Source organism: Solea senegalensis, linkage group LG2 (assembly GCF_019176455.1).
Source record: "Solea senegalensis isolate Sse05_10M linkage group LG2, IFAPA_SoseM_1, whole genome shotgun sequence".
NCBI lineage: Eukaryota > Metazoa > Chordata > Actinopteri > Pleuronectiformes > Soleidae > Solea > Solea senegalensis.
The window spans coordinates 3,871,830-3,891,148 of record NC_058022.1 but is presented as its reverse complement, the minus strand read 5'-3'; the positions used below and the strand labels follow the sequence as shown (position 1 = coordinate 3,891,148).

Below are 19,319 nucleotides of genomic sequence, written 5' to 3'. Positions count from 1 at the left end.
AAGGAAGTGGCAAAGTGGCAAAGAACCTGAAAAAACCTGAAATATCCCTTTTATTAAGTTGTCCAACTCCAGTGTTTTGTCATTAAATGTTTGTCAGACTGATCAAAAAAACTTTAAGTAGCAGTGAATTATTTCCCCCCCAAACTGTAAAAGTTGTGTTTGAATCAACAAAAGTATCAATATTAATGACAAGGTGTTACGACCGGCTCAAAGGCCACAACAAAAGTGGGAGATGCACAACCAACTTCGTATAGACAAAAGTAATATTTATTAAATAAATGCGCATAATAGAAACAATGAGGTGTGTAACTCAGAATCAGTGGTGTATGAATGCTATGAAGAATGTGTAGTGCATTTTGTCAGTGTCCAACCAAGGAACAGCTAAACAAACAAATCATCCTGGTGCTGGTGAAGGGATTGCACGCTGGTCTCTGGGGAGGCGGGGTTAAATAGGCTGGGAGACCTGGCCAGGTGCTTCCAGTTACTCAATCAGCTCAGCCTGAGACTGCAGGTAAAGGAGCAGAGCACCAGTATACAAGTAACAGGCTCTGGGCCGTCACACAAGGGTCACAAGTTGCTACAGTGGCAAGAATTGTTGCCTCACAACAAGAAGGGCCCCGGTTCAGATCCTGCCTTCCACAGAGGATCTTTCTGTGTGGAGTTTGCATCTTCTCCCCATGTGTGCATGCGTTTTCCCCAGGTTGACTCGTTTCCTCCCACAGTCCAAAAACATGCAGATTTAGGGATTAGGTAAATTGGACACTCTAAATTGACTGTAGGTGTGAGAGTGAATAGTTATTTTGTCTCACTGTGTTCCTGTGATGGACCGGCAGTCTGTCCAGGGTGTACCCCACTTTTCACCCTATGTCAGCTGAGATTGGCACAACTCCCCCCATGACCCTCATGTGGAGGATAAAGAAGTAGATGATGCGCAAAGAGTGCATTGGTTGCGCGTGTACACCGCATGTGCAAACTGAACCTCCACCCCCCCAGTAGGTGGAGCATTAAGCCCCGCTCATCAAGCAGAAAAAAAATTCAACAACAGAAGAAGTAGTCACTAGAATATTCATCCGAGCCTGGCCACCCTCGAACTGGCTGGCACCCCGACTCCCCTGCCTGACTGGCCTTTTAGCTGTGAGGCGCTCAAACCAGACATGTCCAAGGAAGCAGTAGCATCGTTCTTTTCTTCTTTGGTAGGAATGTGTCCTATTTCTTGCGTCCAGACTTGTACTGCCACCCGATGGTGAATTGAGATACTACTGGACCCTCACGCATGAGTATAACAGTCCGGTCCATGCGGCACCTGCGCGGAAGTATACCAAGGCAGATCAGATATTCCAAACAATGCAACTTGTACGTCCTTAAAAAAGTGGCTGTAGTCAATGACATATATACACATGGGCATGACCCATGACCACATAATCCCTTTTGACCAGTGTCCCTTCAAGGAAGTGAACTCACACTGAGGTGTCATATCTTTTAAGCCTTTGGGGTGTGGAAATGGAATATAAAATCTCAAAATAACTTTTGCTCCCATTTTGGCCTAACAATGTGTAGGTCAGTAGCTTATTTTGCCACTCATCCAAGGACTCACTCCCCCCAAAAAATCTATCCTTGTTTATGGCATTGTTAAATCCCCTTAAAGTCCAGGGGACGCGGGACTTTACCTTAGATCTTAGTTCCTCCTATGCCTGATCTGGCACATCGAGCGGCAAGTTTGCATGTCCTTTTATCGGCAGTTCTCATCTTTGCTTCTTCCCAGGGGATGTTTGCCCTTTTATATGACATGGCTATGTTCCAGAGAGTCTCCCTGTGGATGCTCTCGATTGCATTCTTGAAATCAATGAAATTCAGTGCTAATGGCGTCTGATGTTCCAGACAGTGATCAATGATGTTTCGAGTGAATATCTATTCTGTACAGGAGTGATTACTACGAAAACCAGCTTGTTCTTCCCTCAACAGTTTTCTTCAGTCTCTTCAAGAGCACTGTGGGCTCTGCTCTTTCTTCTGTTTCAAAGTTATACAGGGTGTCTGGGCTTGGCTGGTTTAATGTTTTCTGGAAGTGTTCCATCCATCGTTGGTCTTGTTCTTCTCTAGTTACCAGTATCCTTCCGTTTTTATCCTTTACTGCCACATTTGAGTTGTTCCAGTGTCCAGAGAGCTCCCTTACTAACTGATACAGCGTCCTTGAATCGTTTTTCTTGGCTGTTTCCTCAGCCTCAGCACCTTTCTTTTCCAACCAGTGCCTTTTGTCTGCACGGCAACTCTTCTTAACTTGGCAGTCAAGGTAACGGTACTGATGGTTAGTTCTTTTTTGCTCTATCTCTGTTACCCTTCATCTTCCTTTCATTAATGAGCTTCCAGGGAGGCTCCTGTATCCATTGCTCTTTCCGTGACCCACGCCTTCTCCCGATGGTTTCCTCTGCACTCTTGGTAACTGTTTCCTTGAAGATTGCCCACTGGTCTTCCTAGTCTGGCCCCATCTCTTTCAACAGTTGGAATCTGTTTTGGAGCTTGAGCTGGGACTGTTGGCTGTCACCAGGATTTTTAAGCTTCTCATTTGCATAGGGTTTTACTTTATTCTTCACTGTGAGCTTCTTCAAACGCAGCCTCACCCTTGCACCCAACAGGTGATGGTCTGAACCTACGTCTGCACCCCTGAACACTCTGACATCAAGAAGTGAAGACCTCCAGCGTTGACTAATATAGGTGTAGTCAATCTCGTTTTAAGTTGTCCCAGCCGAGGATCTTGATGTTTTCTTGTGTATCATCTTGTGTTGGAAATAGGTATTTCCAACGTTGAGGCTATTGATGTTACAGAAAAGCAGGAGACGTTCCTCATTGTTGCTAGTCTTCCGTGCTGTTGGTCCAACCACACTGTCAAACCCTTGTCTGTTGTCTTCATGTCCAGAGCAGAGGACTGTTTTGCCATCACTGCACAACTTCCCACTCCCAGTCCATCTCATCTCACTAATTCCTAAGATGTTGAGTTGGTACTCGTCAAACTCTCTCAGCAACTGGGCCATCTTCCCACTCTGGTACAATGTTCTTACATTACAGGTTCAGATCTTCGTTTTGCTTTTGGCACTCAGAATCCGGCATAACTTCCTTGCGGCTTTCATCAGGGTCCGTCACTGTAGGATCTTGTCCACTGCCATCTTCCTTATGCCGATATCTTTGACTTTCATTTGCCGTTCCTGTAGCATTTTTTTTTTAGGTTTTACAGGGTTGGGGTGCTGACCCAACACCCAACTCCATTGTGATGGAGGCTGGGGCAGAACTGCTAATTAGTACCTCCCTGGTGTCATAATCAATAAAGTATCTATCTATCTATCTATCTATCTATCTATCTATCTTCAATTCAGTCCCCCGTGTCGGGCTGCCTTTGGCCCCAGGTTGCATTTTGGACATGCCTGCCTTAAGCGTACTAGTAACGCATGCCTAAATAGTTTGTGCTAGGTGCCCTTTTCATTTTTGCCCCTGCCCTTCCAAATGTCTCTGCATGTCACTGCATCTCATTTGTTTTAGAATTGAGGTTGCACATTCAGGGGTAGCAGGGGACCTTTTTTTTAGTCTGGCCTTATGATGAGGTGGAATTTGCACATGTAAGATGAGGAAGGAAAGAGATAAATGAACTGTATGATGAAGATGTTGGATCAGAAAGCTGTCAGAGCTCTCGGCAGCATCTCCTCTCTCTCTCTGAACATGGAGGCTCTGGAAGAAGCTGAACTCTGCTTTCCCCACATCAATACCTCCTGCAGGAAGACGACGGGTCCTTACGTGGAGACCATGCTCACTTACACTGTGCTGTCCTGCATCACAATACTCACCGTGATCCTAAACCTGCTGGTCATCATCTCTATCTCGCACTTCAAGTAGAGTCACAATTTCTCCACTGGTTCCATTTAGGTCTCTCGTGCAATCATGTTTTAAAAATGCTTTAAATGCTGCTGTAAATGCACTTGTTGGTTGTACATAGAACATCAGTTGTCAGTGTTGATTTTCTCTAATTTCAGGCAGCTCCACACCAACACCAACCTCCTCCTCCTCTCTCTGGCTGTCACTGACTTCCTTGTGGGTCTCCTGCAGATGCCACTTCTACTCCTCCAAAACCAAGGCTGCTGGTTCTTGGGCGACATCATGTGTGTCGTGCATTATTTCTTCTCTGCCCTCCTTGTCAACGTCTCAGTGGGAAGCATGGTGCTCATATCAGTCGACCGCTATATAGCAATTTGTAACCCCATGTTTTACACCACCAGAGTCACTCTGACCAGAGTTAAACTCTGTATTTCTCTGTGTTGGATATGTTGCGGTGTGCATGGCAGTTGGATGTTCAGGGATGTCTTAAAACAGCCTGACATGTATATCACTTGCTATGGAAGTTGTGTAGTTGTGGTCGGTTTTGCTGAAGGAATTGTTGATATTATTGCCATGTTTTTAGGCCCCATTTTAATCATAGCAGTTCTGTATATGAGAGTGTTTGTGGTGGCTGTGTCTCAGGCTCGGGCCATGCGCTCTCACGTCGCAGTCGTCAAAGTGGAGCGTTCCCAGACTGTAAAAGCAATGAAATCTGAGATTAAAGCAGCCAGGACTCTCGGTATTGTATTGGTAGTTTTTCTTCTCTGCTCATGTCCATATTATTGTTTTGCTGCAGCAGCTGAGACTACCTCGCTTGGGGCATCATCTTCGATCATTATGATTTGGCTAATCTACTTAAACTCAACCTTTAACCCTGTGATTTATGTCTTTTTCTACCCGTGGGTCAGAAAAACCATCAAACACATTTTTACTCTTCAGATTCTGCAGCCTGGCTCCCGTGAAGTGAGTGTGATGTAGAAGGAGAAAGAAAAAATTTTATTCAAATTTGTGAAAGCTATTGATTTTGTCAAGCATGTCTGTTTACCGAGTGGAAAGATCTTTGTGTTTTAATCCTGTGAATTTTAAAGAAAAAAAAAAGGCCACAAAAGGTTAGGTAAATTCTTCCTAAAATCAATGCCCCTGGCACTGATGTCACCAGTAATTCAGTGGAATGTAGTAATTACACAAAGTGCATGAGTGATGTGATGAGCAAAAACAAAAATAATTATGAATTAAAATGATTATTAAATGCTTTATTCATGTGTATGGACATACATTAGCAGCCTAAATTCATAAAAATAAAACTTTCATATATTAACTGCTCTTGATTCTAACATTACACAGTTATATTACAGTGTTTATGTTTTTTGCTCAAATACAGTACTGTGCAAAAGCCTTAGGTCACCATTAGTTGTTGTTTTAGCGATGGTTTAATGACCATAATTATGTTTCAAACACATTATTTGAACACATTCAGCCATCCAGAAAATACAGGAAACATGTATGTAGTTTTAAAATAAAATGTCTTTTTTACTTTTTACTTTGACCTGTCCTGACATTTGAACAATAACATAACCCTGTTTCTCTATATCTGTTGTGAAAAAGGTCCGTTACATCAAGTTTATTCAAGACTCATTAATACATGAGACCAACTTTCAGTCTTTATTCAAATCCAAAGGCCAATTTGTAGAAAAAATACAAAAAAATGGACATGGAGCCCTGAGACTTAAATTGTCGGTAACAGTTCATGGTTAACGGGAAACCAGTTTTTTTAGTAACACGTTTGTTTCATGGTGAAATTTAAATCATTTAAATGATTATGCAGTTTTTTTTAGTACACCTTAACACAAACACATACAGAAAAGGCTGTGTAACAGCCACAAAATAAATGCATGAACAAATAACTCATATATAACAGACTGTAAAGGGTATAGATAAGTAAACCTTTGTCTAAAATGTCCTTTACGTCCTGGTTGGCAGCCATGTTGTTTGTGACAGGGAGTGGCAAAGTTTTCAGTCTGTTATATATGCATGTATGTTCTTGCTGTTACACAGCCTTTTCTGTATGTATTTGTGTGGACCAAGCTCTGACACCAGCCATACAGGGACCAAATTAGCCCTTGTTCAGGGTTCCGGTACCCTATACTCCCGGAGCACTTCCCACAGGACTCCAAGGGACATGAACACTTTCTCCAAGTCCACAAAGAGGAACTTTTTAACCACCTGGGTAAACTCAGCCCCAGAGATAGAAGAGCCCACCCTCAAGTCCCCAGACCCTGATTCCTCATTGGAAGGCGTATCAGTGGGATTGAGCAGGTCTTTGAAATATTCAATAAGAATTTACGAAATAATTCATTGCTGATTAAAGTTTAATAAACTTAAATGTTTGCAGATGGATTTATGCATCCCGATCCAATTCATTTGTTTGGGCCATTCAGAGAGTGAATGGTTGTTTGACAGTATGTGTCCCTGTGATGGACTGGCAGTCCGTCCAGGGTTCACCCTAAGTCAGCTGAGATTGGCACAGCTCCCCCATGACCCTCATGTGGAGAAAAAGTGGTAAAGGATGCGCAAAGAGGGCGTTGGGCCTGTGGAAAACACATGCACTAACTGAATGTCCACCCCACCGGTAGGTGGAGTATTAATCCCCACTAATAAAGCAGACAAAACGTTTCGACAACAGAAGTAGTCGCCAAGGATATTTATCTGAGCCTTGACTTGGTGACCCTCGAACCGACTGACCACCGACTCCCCTGCCCGACGCACTTTTCAACTGTGAGACGCTCGAACCAGACATGTCCGTGGGAGCTGGAGCATCGTTCTCTTCTTCGCTGGTCAGAATGCATCCTATTCCCTTTGTCCAGACTTGTACCGCTGACCGATGGTGAAGTGAGATACTACAGGAGCCTGACATTCGAGCATACCAGGGTCAACGATATGCGACACGCATTTGGGCGCATGAGGGGTGTGCGCTTGAACTATATCAAAGCCTTAAGTGGATAGATCAGATATTCCCACCAATGCAACTTGTTCGTCCTTAAAAACGTGACTGTAGTGTAAGACATAAACACACAAGGGTATGACCCATGATCACATAATCCCTTTTGAACTGTGTCCCTTCAAGGAAGTGGACTCATGCCGAGTTGTCATAGCTTTTAAGCCTTTGAGGTGTGGAATTGGAATTTAAAATCTCAAAATAACTTTTGCTTCCATTTTGGCCTAACGTTTTTTAGGTCAGTAGCTTATCCCACCCAAGTGTTAACCAGTATAAATGCAGATTTGACATATGAGTCACTTTTGAAAGACAATGTAAGCATGATGGATAGCATTGTTGCCTCACAGCAAGACGGTTACAGATTTAAATCCAAGTTCGATCAAGAGCCTTTCTGTGTGGAGTTTGCGTGCTATCCCCGAGTGCACGTAGATTCTCTCCAGGTACTCCGGACAGTATTTTCTGACTAGAACCTGAAGATTGTCAGTGTCAAATGGCCCGCTCCCCTGCACCAAATTCCAAAGACAAAATCCCCCATATTACAGTGTCCCACAGGGTGTCCTTAGATGAAATGAGGGATGTAAATGATGTCCCTGTATACCTCAATAGCATACCAAGGCTTGCAACAAAACGCAACTTGAACGTGCTTAAACATTTTGGACATGCTTGCCTTAAGCGTACAAGTAACGCCAGCCCCACCGGTACGCACTAGGTGCCCTTTTCATTGTTGCCCCTGTCCTTCCAAATGTCTCTGTATGCCACTGCATCTCATTTGTTTTAGAATTGAGGTTGCACATTCAGGCATATCAGGAGACTGTTTTTTTTTTTACTGTAGCCTTATGATGAGGTGGAATTAGCATATGTAAGGTGAGGAAGGAAAGAGATAAATTAACTGTATGATGAAGACGTTGGATCAGAAAGCTGTCAGCGCTCTCTGCAGCATCTCCTCTCTCTTTCTCTCTCTGAACATGGAGGCTCCGGAGGAAGCTGAACTCTGCTTTCCTCACATCAACACCTCCTGCAGGAGGACAACGGGTCCTTACGTGGAGACCATGCTCACTTACACTGTGCTGACCTGCATCACGATACTCACCGTGATCCTAAACCTGCTGGTCATCATCTCTATCTCACACTTCAAGTAGAGTTACATTTTCTCCACATGGTTCCAGCATACGATTAAATTTAGGTCTCTTCTCATGCAACCATGTTTGACATACCCTTAAAGATTTGCTACTGCAGCTTTAAATGCACTTTTCTGCTCTTGTAGTTCTTCAAGTTTTTTATATTGTAGGTTGTACATAGAATATCAGTTGTCAGTATTGATTTTCTCTGATTTCAGGCAGCTCCACACCACTACCAACCTCCTCCTCCTCTCTCTGGCTGTCACTGACTTCCTCGTGGGTTTCCTGCAGATGCCACTTCTTCTCCTCCAAAACCAAGGCTGCTGGTTCTTGGGCGACATCATGTGTGTCGTGCATTATTTCTTCGCTGGCCTCATTGGCAGCGTTTCAGTGGGAACCATGGTGCTCATATCAGTTGACCGTTATATAGCAATTTGTAACCCCATGTTTTACACCATCAGAGTCACTCTGACCAGAGTTAAACTCTGTGTTTGTCTGTGTTGGATATGTTCCGGTGTGCAAAGCAGTTGGATATTCAGGGATGTCTTAAAACAGCCTGACATGTATATCACCTGCTATGGAAGTTGTGTAGTTGTGGTCGGTTTCGCAGAAGGACTTGTTGATATTATTGCCACATTTTTAGGCCCCATTTTAATCATAGTAGTTCTGTATTTGAGAGTGTTTGTGGTGGCTGTGTCTCAGGCTCGAGCCATGCGCTCTCACATCGCAGTTGTAATTGTGGAGCGTTCCCAGACTGTAAAAGCAATGAAATCTGAGATTAAAGCAGCCAGAACCCTCGGTATTGTATTGGTAGTTTTTCTTCTCTGCTCATGTCCATATTATTGTTTTGCTGCTGCAGCTGAGACTACCTTGGTCGGGGCATCATCTTCGGTCATTATGATTTGGTTAATCTACTTAAACTCAACCTTTAACCCTGTGATTTATGTCTTTTTCTACCCATGGGCCAGAAAAACCATTAAACACATTTTTACTCTTCAGATTCTGCAGCCTGGCTCCCGTGAAGTGAGTATGATGTAGAAGGAGAGAGAGACTGTGAAGAAAATATTAAATTCAAATGTGTGAAAGTCTTCTGTTGATTTTGTCAATCATGTCTGTTTACTTTATGCAAAGATCTTGATGTGTTTCAATCCTGATGGCCACAAATTGTTAGGTAAATTCTTCCTAAAATCAAAGCCACTGGCACTGATGTCACCAGTAGTTTAGTGGAGTGTAGTAATTACACAAAGTACATGAGTGATGAGCAAAAAATAATTAGGAATATGTGTATGGACATACATTAGCAGCCTAAACACTGCAAGAATAAAAAATATGAATTGCATGAGAGCCACAAGCAAAGAAGACTGTACTGTGCAAAATCCATAGGCCACAATTAGTTGTTGATTTAGCAACGTTTTAATGACCATACAGTATAATTATGTTTCAAACACATTGTTTGAACACATTCAGACATCCAGAAAATACAGGAAACATGTATGTAGTTTTAAAATAAAATGTCTTTTTTACTTTTTACTGTGACCTGTCCTGACATTTGAACAATAACACAACCCTGTTTCTCGATATCTGTTGTGAAAAAGGTCCGTTACATCAAGTTTATTCAAGACTCATTAATACATGAGACCAACTTTCAGTCTTTATTCAAATCCAAAGGCCAATTTGTACAAAAAATGCAAGAAAAATGGACATGGAGCCCTGAGACTTTAATTGTCGGTAACAGTTCATGGTTGACGGGAAACCAGTTTTTTTAGTAACATGTCATGGTGAAATTTAAATCATTTAAATGATTATGCAGGTTTTTTTGTACACCTTAACACAAATACATACAGAAAAGGCTGTGTAACAGCAAGAAAATAAATGCATGAACAAATAACTCATATATAACAGACTGTAAAGGGTATAGATAAGTAAACCTTTGTCTAAAATGTCCTTTACGTCCTGGTTGGCAGCCATGTTGTTTGTGACAGGGAGTGGCAAAGACAAATAGCTTTGCCTGCTAGAAAGTTCTACACCTCCCACTTGGCCTACTGATTCCTAAATCCAAGTAGGCCACAACAACTACAAATTTTGCCTTTCAAAATGGGTACATAAAGCTACATCGCTGGGTACGAACGTATTACTCACAATTTTACCTTTCAAATGGGTACACAAAGCTACATCGCTTGGTACGAACATATTACACACAATACGAATGAATAACAGATACAAATGACAAATAAAGGTTTCACTGTCCATGAACACATTGTCCTTGATGACACAGTGGCGCCCTTTACCGAAACACACCACCAGCCTCTCGTAGAGGGTGGTGGAGGGGGGGTCTTGATCCTTTTTCCCAAAACACACCACCAGGATGGTGGAGAGGGGGTCTTGATCCTTTTTCCGAAACACACCACCAGGATGGCGGGGAATCTATTTCTGTTCCTCCACTGGTAACAGAACCACCAGCCTCCTGACATCTCTGTGAAGGATGGTGGTGGAGGGACAGTTCTCTTTCTCTTTGCCTTTCCCACTTTGTCCACTGGAAACCGGACAACTTTGGCACGTCCTCACTTTAACGTCTCGAACTACGCCTTTCACATCAGGATGGGCCTCCACAACTCGACCGAGCCTAAACTGGCCTCTCAGTGCATTCTGGTCAGCCAACCACACTAAGTCTCCCACTGTGAAGTTCCTTGCGGGTGCGTGCCACTTCTGTCGAACGAAGAGGCCCGGGCCCGCCAGCTGGCTCCACCGCTTCCAGAACTTGTCGACCTCGATCTGGACCGCTCTTAGGCGTGCAACGGGGTAAGTCAGGTATTCGAACCCTTGAGAGTCCCCACTAGGCCCAGCACGGCCAAGCAGAAGTGAGTTGGGAGTGATGACTCCTACAGTCTCGTCTTGTACCTGGACTCTTGCGCCGATTGGTCTTTCGTTTGACAGATTAGCTGCCAGGTAGAGGAGGGTCTGGAACTCCAGTGCTGTCAGGTGACTTTCCACCCCGATGCTGCTAAACGCTCTCTTGAGTGTATGGACTGCTGCTTCAGCTGCTCCGTTTCGATGGGGAGAGTCTGCTGGGTGAAACACCCACGACCAGTCGGTCCCAGCGGCGGTTGCTTTCTTCTGGACCTGATCCTTGTCGATGTTGTTCAGGAACTCGTAGAGCTCCTTTAAAGCTGGCTTGGCGCCCACGAAGTTGGTCCCTTGATCTGGGTGGCCCCTGAGAGCTGTGAAGCGCTGGTACGCCTTTAGGAATCCATCCGTCGACAGATCTTCCACAATGTCAGCATGCTTTGCTCTCGAAGCCATGCAACTGAATACCACACCCCAGACTTTCATCTTTACTCCCCGTCTCACAGTGTCTCTGATGACGTAGCAGGATGACGTAGGGGGATCTGCAGTTTTAAGTTCGGTCACTGTCAGTACTACCTCCCACTTGCTGGAATAGGGGCTCTCCCTATACGAGCAACCCACTTCTTTACAGCCTTTCGGGCATAACTGACCCCTCTACAGAGTTTAGCTAGAGGGTTGTACCTTTTCAGACCCACTCGGACTATGAGTGCGGCTCCCCACAGTGTCTCATCTTTCTTGGTCTCAACAGGGATCGATTTTGTCTCATATCCTGCCGATTGGAGCCCTGCTAGAGACCTGTTAACTCCATCTGGGAAATTCTGGCCTTCACCACCGGAATTTAACTTCTGCGCTTGGGTTCTGGTGAGAGCTTTACTCACTGTCTCTGTAGCATCAGCCACCACTGTTGCTGCAGATTTCATAGGCCAATCTTTAACTGGACTAGACAGGAACTCGGGACCCTTCTGCCACGCGGAGTTTTCGTCTAGTCGCTTGGGTGAACACCCTCTCATGACGAGATCAGCGACATTGACTTCACCTGGGGTCCACCACCAATCAGCTACGGGCCCAGCCCTCTGGATCTCTCCGACTCTATTTGCAAAGAATGTTTGAAATCCGCAACGGTCTCTCTGGATGGCTCCCAGCACCTTCTGACTGTCCATGAAGTGGTGCCACTTTTCCACAGTCAAGCTCCCATGCTTCAGCATGTATTCCTTCAGGCGTGCGGCAAAGACAGCCCCACAGATTTCGGCTTTGACTGTGTCGCCTTTCTGGTTTAAGGGGGTTAACTTGGCTTTTGGGTCCACCAACCAGGTAACTGCACCATCTGTTTCCCATCGCAGATACGGTACAGCGCCGTAAGATCCACAGCTTCCGTCAGAGAATGTGATTCCCCAGGGCTTGCCCCTCCAACCGGAGGGTGTGAGGCTTCTGTAGAACTTGATGCTCCCCAAGCGAATGTACTCCTTGAATAGCTTGATTGCTTTCCCTCTGAGTTCGTCAGAGAGGGACTCATCCCAAGTGTCCTTAGTGAACTTGCCAGCCTCCTGGGAGGCCTTCCTCACAAGAATCACACCTTTTTGCTTCACAGGTGTTGTTAGATCGACAGGGTCGTACAATCCAGTGATCTGGCTCAGCAGGACGCGACGAGTTAATGGGTTCGGTGCTTTTACATCCTCTTCTCCTTCAGTAAGGAGAGTCATTTGGTCAGGCTTTGCCTCGTCCTTCCTCCCACTTTGACCAGACCGGACCCAGGGCTTGAACTAGAAGCCCCTTGCTTTCAGGATCTTCTCCACTCCCTCTAGGATCCTCCTCCAGTCCACCGGCTTCTCATGGTAGCTGGGTCTCTCAGAAATGTAAATGGGGATTGGCTCGCTGAACTTCAAACGCTCTACTCTTGTGGATAATGACTTTTGGCCTTTCAGGAACAATAAGAGCTTCTCGAAATGGTTACCTGGGAAGGCATCGTTTTTGGGGCTGCTCACTTGTACAAGCCACTGGGTTAGCATTTTCTCAGAAAGTCTGCTCTCTAAAGACAGTATCACCAGGTGCTTCTGCTCTTGTTTAGTGAGCTCTGGCTCCAATGAGCTGTGGCTTCTCTTCAGTTCCTTTGTCTGAGCCTCCAAACCTGTCTGGTTTGGAGTTAGCAGTGGTGTGGTTAGCAGGAGTTGGCTGGTGTTGGTAGCCAAGTCATCCTGTGCTAAGCTCAGTCTTTCTTCTGGTGCCTTGAGGTCTTGATGCAGAGTAGACTCTTCTTCTTCTGACTCTTTCTGGTAGAAGTCAGACTGAAGCTCAGTGAGATTCTCCTGACTTTGCACCAAGGTCTCCTGCAGCTCTGCGGTTTGGGTCTTTTCAGAGCTCAGCTCCCTGCTGAGCTCAGGCATCTCGGCCCTCAGTTTACTCTGTTCCTCTACCTTCTTGAAAATGACTCCCGTTACTTCCTGTAACTCTGTCACTTGACCCTTCAGTTTCTTCTGCTCCACTTCAAAGGACTCTGTGGGACCCGCTTGCGTCTGGATACTCTTCCAATCAGCCTTCTCATTCTCGGAGAGCTTAGGCAAGCTTATCAGTGTGACCTTCTTGGGTTGCGCCCACTGAGTGCTGTCTCCTCCCGTGACTGTACCAAAGTTGCTGGTGGGCACAGTGCTCCTTCGTCCCATACTGAAGTGGACGGGAGTAGCGTGAAGTCCTGGCATACTAGTGGGGGTCTGCGGAGGAGGGCTGGTAACACATGCAGTACTCCCACCATGCAGAACAGGTGGGATGGTATTAACACGGGTTACTGGTCGGATATGCCCATTTCCCCGTTCGTTATCCCGGCAGCATGACCACTCATCCATCAGTTCCTCCTTTTTAATTTTCAATGTTAAAAGGAGTCTCCATTTCTCCTTACCATATGGCCGATAGTCTTTCCAAACATACACAGCGTCTCTGAGATCATGGAGTTCCTGATCCAGTCCCTTCCTTCTGGCCTCTCGCTGACACCACTGTAGTGCACTTTTTCTTCCGAGTACCTTGGCCTGGTCGAAAGCTGAATTGAACCGTTCCACGAGGGTGCTTATATCTGGCTCGGCATCCTTGAATCACAGCACTTCCATAGTCTCACGGTACCTTTGCACTATGGCGTCCCTCGTTGCTAGGGCCTTGCTCAGTTCACAGTTATCGTTCGTTGGGTCTATTTGTCCCAGTTCTTCAATATATTCAATGCTGGCATCGACGAAAACACCATAATCGCTCTTCAATCCTGTCACCTCTTTTGACAGTTCATCGAGGTGGCCAGCGTTAACTTTGAGACGATTAAAACGTGTTGTCAAGCTCCGCTGCGCATTTAATAGCCTCCGTTGTAGGCTTTCCAGATCTGGCTTGTCATCTGCCATTTTACTTATTTGAACTCCTGACTCACTCCGGAATTGGAATTGATTGGAGTTGACTCTCTGGTTCGTTGCCAATGACTCGTTCAAAGGATTCAGTTCTTTGCAAACGACACATCCACGAATGGCACACGAATGTCCACGCCCCCAGTTGTCGACGTCACAATGTCACAGTCTGTGAGGCTCTTCGCCCAGAAGAGCTTTATATTCCTTGTGCAATCTTCACAGCCTTCCTCACGGCTGCGGCACTTCCTTTAATCCTTCAACGGCTCCGTTAGCTCTTTGCCTGCTAGAAAGTTCTACACCTCCCACTTGGCCTACTGATTCCTAAATCCAAGTAGGCCACAACAACCACAAATTTTGCCTTTCGAAATGGCTACATTGCTGGGTACGAACGGGTTACACACAATTTTACCTTTCAAATGGGTACATAAAGCTACATCGTGGAGTATGAACGTATTACACACGATATGAATAACAGATACAAATGACAAATAAAGGTTTCACATTGTCCTTGATGACGCAGTGACGCCCTTTACCGAAACACACCACCACCTCTCGTGGAGGATGGTGATACCAATTGCAACAATAAACAGATAAATAGAATGAAAGACAAATAGCTTTGCCTGCTAGAAAGTTCTACAAGCATTGCTACAACACGCAACTTGTTTAATTAATCCATAATATCTTCAATTTCAATTCAGTCCTCAGTGTCGGGCTGCCTTTGGCCCCAGTTTGCATTTTGGACATGCCTGCCGTACTAGTAATGCTTGCCCCACCGCACTCTAGGTACCCTTTTCATTTTTGCCCATGCCCTTCCAAATGTCTCTGCACGTCACTGCATCTCATCTCTTTTAGAATTGATGTTGCACATTCAGGCGTAGCAGGGGACCTTTTTTTTTAATCTGGCCTTATGATGAGGTGGAATTTGCATATGTAAGATGAGGAAGGAAAGAGATAAATTAACTGTATGATGAAGATGTTGGATCAGAAAGCTGTCAGAGCACTCAGCAGCATCTCCTCTCTGAACATGGAAGCTCCGGAGGAAGCTGAACTCTGCTTTCCCCACATCAACACCTCCTGCAGGAAGACGACAGGTCCTTACGTGGAGACCATGCTCACTTACACTGTGCTGTCCTGCATCACGATACTCACCGTGATCCTAAACCTGCTGGTCATCATCTCCATCTCACACTTCAAGTAGAGTCACAATTTCTCCACATGGTTCCAGTTTATGATTAAATTTAGGTCTCTCATGCAACCATATTTGAAAAATCCTTAAAGATTTGCTACTATAGCTATAAATGCACTTTTCTGCTTTTGCAGTTCTCCTAGTATTATATATTGTAGGTTGTACATAGAACATCAGTGTTGTCAGTGTTGATTTTTTTCTGATTTCAGGCAGCTCCACACCACCACCAACCTCCTCCTTCTCTCTCTGGCTGTCGCTGACTTCCTTGTGGGTCTCCTGACGATGCCACTTCTTCTCCTAAACAATGAAGGCTGCTGGTTCTTGGGCGACATCATGTGTGTCGTGCATTACTTTTTTGCTTTCCTCGTTGTCAGCGTTTCAGTGGGATGCATGGTGCTCATATCAGTCGACCGCTATATAGCAATTTGTGACCCCATGTTTTACACCACCAGAGTCACTCTGACCAGAGTTAAACTCTGTGTTTGTCTGTGTTGGATATTTTCCGGTGTACACGGCAGTTGGATATTGAGGGATGTCTTAAAACAGCCTGACATGTATAACACCTGCTATGGAAATTGTGTAGTTGTGGTCAGTTTCGCTGAAGCACTTGTTGATATTATTGCCACCTTTCTAGGCCCCATTTTAATCATAGCAGTTCTGTATTTGAGAGTGTTTGTGGTGGCTGTGTCTCAGGCTCGGGCCATGCGCTCTCACGTCGCAGTCGTCACAGTGGAGCGTTCCCAGACTGTAAAAGCAATGAAATCTGAGATTAAAGCAGCCAGGACTCTCGGTATTGTAATGATAGTTTTTCTTCTTTGCTCATGTCCATATTATTGTTTCACTGTTGCAGCTGAGACTAACCAGGTAGGGGCGTCATCTTCAGGCATTGAGCTTTGGTTGATGTACTCAAACTCGACTTTTAACCCTGTGATTTATGTCTTTTTCTACCCATGGTTCAGAAAAACCATTAAACACATTTTTACTCTTCAGATTCTGCAGCCTGGCTCCCGTGAAGTGAGTGTGATGTAGAAGGAGAGAGAGACTCTGAAGAAAATATTAAATTAAAATTTTTGAACGCCTTCTATTGATTGTGTCAAGCATTTCTGATTACTGGATGCAAAGATACATAAAGATGAGTTTCAATCTTGTGAATTTTACAAAATGGCCACAAGACCGTAGTTATTTTCTTCTTAAAATCAAAGCCATTGTCACTGATGTCAACAGTAGTTCAGTGGGGTATAGTAATTACGCATGAGTACATGACTGATGGGCAATACTATGTATAATAAAAAATTAAAATTATTTCTATAGGGGATGTTTATGGACATATATAGCAGCCTAAAACCTGCAAGAATAATTGAATGCACAGGAGTAGCAGGAGTAGCATACAATAAAAAAAAAAAAAACTTATATTGTTGTCGGTCCCCGATTCTAACATATTACACAGTTATATTACAGTATTTGTATGTGTGTATGGATATATATTAAGGAATCTGAACACATTTCTTTGCATTGCTTTTTGAATTTGAACCCAGTATGCTCATATACAGTACTTTGCAAAAGCCTTAGGCCACCATTAGTTGTTGTTTTAGCAAAGCTTTAATGATTAATAAATATGCTTCAACACATCCAGAAAATACAGGAAACATGTATGTACATTAAAAATAACACCATTTTCAGAAGAATATAATATTAAAGGAGTATTTAGTGTGACCTGCCCTTGCATCTGAACAATAACACAAAATGATGGATTTAAATGATTATGCAGTATTTTTTTTTAGCACAACTGAACAAAATGATTTAAGGAAAAGGCTGTGTAACAGAAGTAATCCCTTGTCTAAAATGTGTTTTTATGAGAGGGAGTGGCAAAGTGGCAAAGTCAGTGATAATGTGTCAAAATCTCATACAACCACACCTCGAAAAACCTGAAATATCCATTTTATTAAGTTGTCCAAGCCAAGTGTTCTGTCATGAAATGTTTGTCAAACTAAGTAGCAGTGAATTAAGTTGTGTTTGTGTGAAACAAATTACTGATATTAATGACAAGGGTGCACATGGTGCTGTAGAGGCAAGCATTGTTGCCTCACAACAAGATCACCAGATCACCATTTAGTTGACGAATGACAGAATTTCACAGAGGCTGATGCTCCACTTTTGTCACTGCACAATGCTGAAACCTAAACCTCTTTTTTTCCCTTTGAGGCCAAGTTGATTCCCTCAGGGTTAACAACTGAAACAACGACTAAAAGATTGCATTTGGAATAAATGTTTAATGTCATTTCTCAATTCATTTGTTAAATAAATAAATAAATCTCTGGTATCACTCAAGGTTAAAGGGTGACTTGCCCCCTGTGGAACTGTTGTACACTGGCATTGAGTTCTGTATATTATGGATGACTGGATATTTTTTCATTCACTGTACATTAACTAATCTAAATATCATCCGTTACATTCAGGAGTATCAGGGGACTGTTTTTTTTTTTTTTTGCTCTGTCCTCATAATGAGATGGGATTTGCATATGTGGGAATGACAAAGATAAATTAAGTGTATTTTGTTGGAGCACAGCAGCGTCTCCTCTCTCTCTCTCTGAACATGGAGACTCTGGAGGAAGTTGAAATCTGTTTCCCCCACATCAACACCTCCTGCAGGAGTACGAGGCGTCCTCACATGGAGACCACACTCATTTACTGTGGGTTGTCCTGCATCATTGTGCTCACTGTGATTCTTAACCTGCTGGTCATCATCTCTATCTCTCACTTCAGGTAGAGTCATATTTTCTCCACGTGGCATGAAAAAAAATGGAATGAAAATATCTTTAAATAATAATTTTATATGCTGGTGTAAATCCACTTATCTACTCTTCTAGTTATCCTAGTATTATAACTGCTTGTAACATTTATCATACATGTATCATGTATGGTTTCAGTGTTGATTTTGTCGGATTTCAGGCAGCTCCACACCACCACCAACCTCCTCCTTCTCTCTCTGGCTGTCGCTGACTTCCTCGTGGGTCTCCTGGAGATGCCAGGTCATCTCCACAACCAAGGCTGCTGGCTCCTGGGTGACCCGATGTGTGCCGTGTATTGCTTTCTATCTTTCCTCGTTATCAGCGTTTCAGTGGGAAGCATGGTGCTCATATCAATCGACCGTTATATAGCAATTTGTAGCCCCATGTTTTACACCACCAGAGTCACTCTGAGCAGAGTTAAACTCTGTGTTTGTCTGTGTTGGATCTTTTCTTTTGTCCACAGCATTTGGATATTAAGGGATTTCGTAATACAACCTCAAATATATTACCCCTGCTATGGAAACTGTGTAGTTGCTGTCGATGTTGCAGAGGGAGCAGTTGATCTTGTTGCCACCTTTTTAGGCCCCATTTTAATCATTGCAATTCTGTATTTGAGAGTGTTTGTGGTGGTTGTGTCTCAGGCTCGGGCCATGCGCTCTCACGTTACAGTTGTGTCAACGGCACGTTCCCAGACTGTAAAAGCAAAGAAATCTGAGATTAAAGCAGCCAGGACTCTGGGTATTGTAATGATTGTGTTCCTAATCTGTTCATGTCCATATTATTGTTTTGCTGTTACAGCTGAGAGTAAATATGACGCATCAACCGCAGTCGTTGAACTGTGGTTCTTGTACTTAAACTCGACCTTTAACCCTGTGATTTATGTCTTTTTCTACCCGTGGTTCAGAAAATCCATCAAGCACATTTTTACTCTTCAGATTTTGCAGCCTGGCTCCCGTGGAGTGAGTGTGATGTAGAAAGAGACTGTGATGGAGCAAATTACACTGAAGCTTTTGTAAAAATATTAAATATCAAATGTTGGAAAGCCTGATTGTGTTTGTATTTCTGTTCATTAGATAATAACTTGTACAGAGCTTAACAAATGTATTAGACCACCACCCAAAGCCACAGCTGCCCTAAATTAACAACATTGATAAT

General features: G+C 43.9%; 3 protein-coding genes across 4 annotated transcripts; all 3 read left to right on the top strand.

Moving 5' to 3' along the window:
- Positions 1-3,705: 3,705 nt before the first annotated feature.
- On the top strand, positions 3,706-4,836 carry LOC122783788 (trace amine-associated receptor 13c-like). The gene is made up of 2 exons (XM_044048632.1): positions 3,706-3,875; positions 4,017-4,836. Exons 1-2 carry the CDS (start codon positions 3,706-3,708, stop codon positions 4,834-4,836), a joined length of 990 nt encoding a protein of 329 aa, XP_043904567.1.
- Positions 4,837-6,037: 1,201 nt separating this feature from the next.
- On the top strand, positions 6,038-9,009 carry LOC122764557 (trace amine-associated receptor 13c-like). Its single transcript, XM_044018616.1, has 3 exons — positions 6,038-6,174; positions 7,830-7,988; positions 8,190-9,009. Exons 1-3 carry the CDS (start codon positions 6,038-6,040, stop codon positions 9,007-9,009), a joined length of 1,116 nt encoding a protein of 371 aa, XP_043874551.1.
- A 6,150-nt stretch (positions 9,010-15,159) lies between these two features.
- On the top strand, positions 15,160-19,222 carry LOC122783757 (trace amine-associated receptor 13c-like). 2 transcript variants are annotated; one of them, XM_044048594.1, is made up of 3 exons: positions 15,160-15,320; positions 18,076-18,138; positions 18,325-19,222. In XM_044048594.1, exons 1-3 carry the CDS (start codon positions 15,163-15,165, stop codon positions 19,136-19,138), a joined length of 1,035 nt encoding a protein of 344 aa, XP_043904529.1. In that variant the 5' UTR covers positions 15,160-15,162; the 3' UTR covers positions 19,139-19,222. The 2 variants fall into 2 exon arrangements, with proteins under 2 accessions (XP_043904529.1, XP_043904519.1); XM_044048584.1 differs by lacking the exons at positions 18,076-18,138; positions 18,325-19,222 and adding an exon at positions 15,585-16,404 and having other exon boundaries at positions 15,160-15,383.
- Positions 19,223-19,319: the final 97 nt, after the last annotated feature.

What these genes read in the sequence shown, in the direction of transcription:
- LOC122783788 (XM_044048632.1), top strand. Translation starts at nt 3,706, where the DNA reads ATGGAGGCTCTGGAAGAAGCTGAACTCTGCTTTCCCCACATCAATACC. An exon ending in ATCTCTATCTCGCACTTCAA is followed by an intron (nt 3,876 to 4,016) that starts GTAGAGTCACAA and finishes CTCTAATTTCAG; the next exon opens with GCAGCTCCACACCAACACCA.
- LOC122764557 (XM_044018616.1), top strand. Translation starts at nt 6,038, where the DNA reads ATGAACACTTTCTCCAAGTCCACAAAGAGGAACTTTTTAACCACCTGG. An exon ending in GTATCAGTGGGATTGAGCAG is followed by an intron (nt 6,175 to 7,829) that starts GTCTTTGAAATA and finishes CATGGAGGCTCC; the next exon opens with GGAGGAAGCTGAACTCTGCT. An exon ending in ATCTCTATCTCACACTTCAA is followed by an intron (nt 7,989 to 8,189) that starts GTAGAGTTACAT and finishes CTCTGATTTCAG; the next exon opens with GCAGCTCCACACCACTACCA.
- LOC122783757 (XM_044048584.1), top strand. Translation starts at nt 15,163, where the DNA reads ATGTTGGATCAGAAAGCTGTCAGAGCACTCAGCAGCATCTCCTCTCTG. An exon ending in ATCTCCATCTCACACTTCAA is followed by an intron (nt 15,384 to 15,584) that starts GTAGAGTCACAA and finishes TTCTGATTTCAG; the next exon opens with GCAGCTCCACACCACCACCA.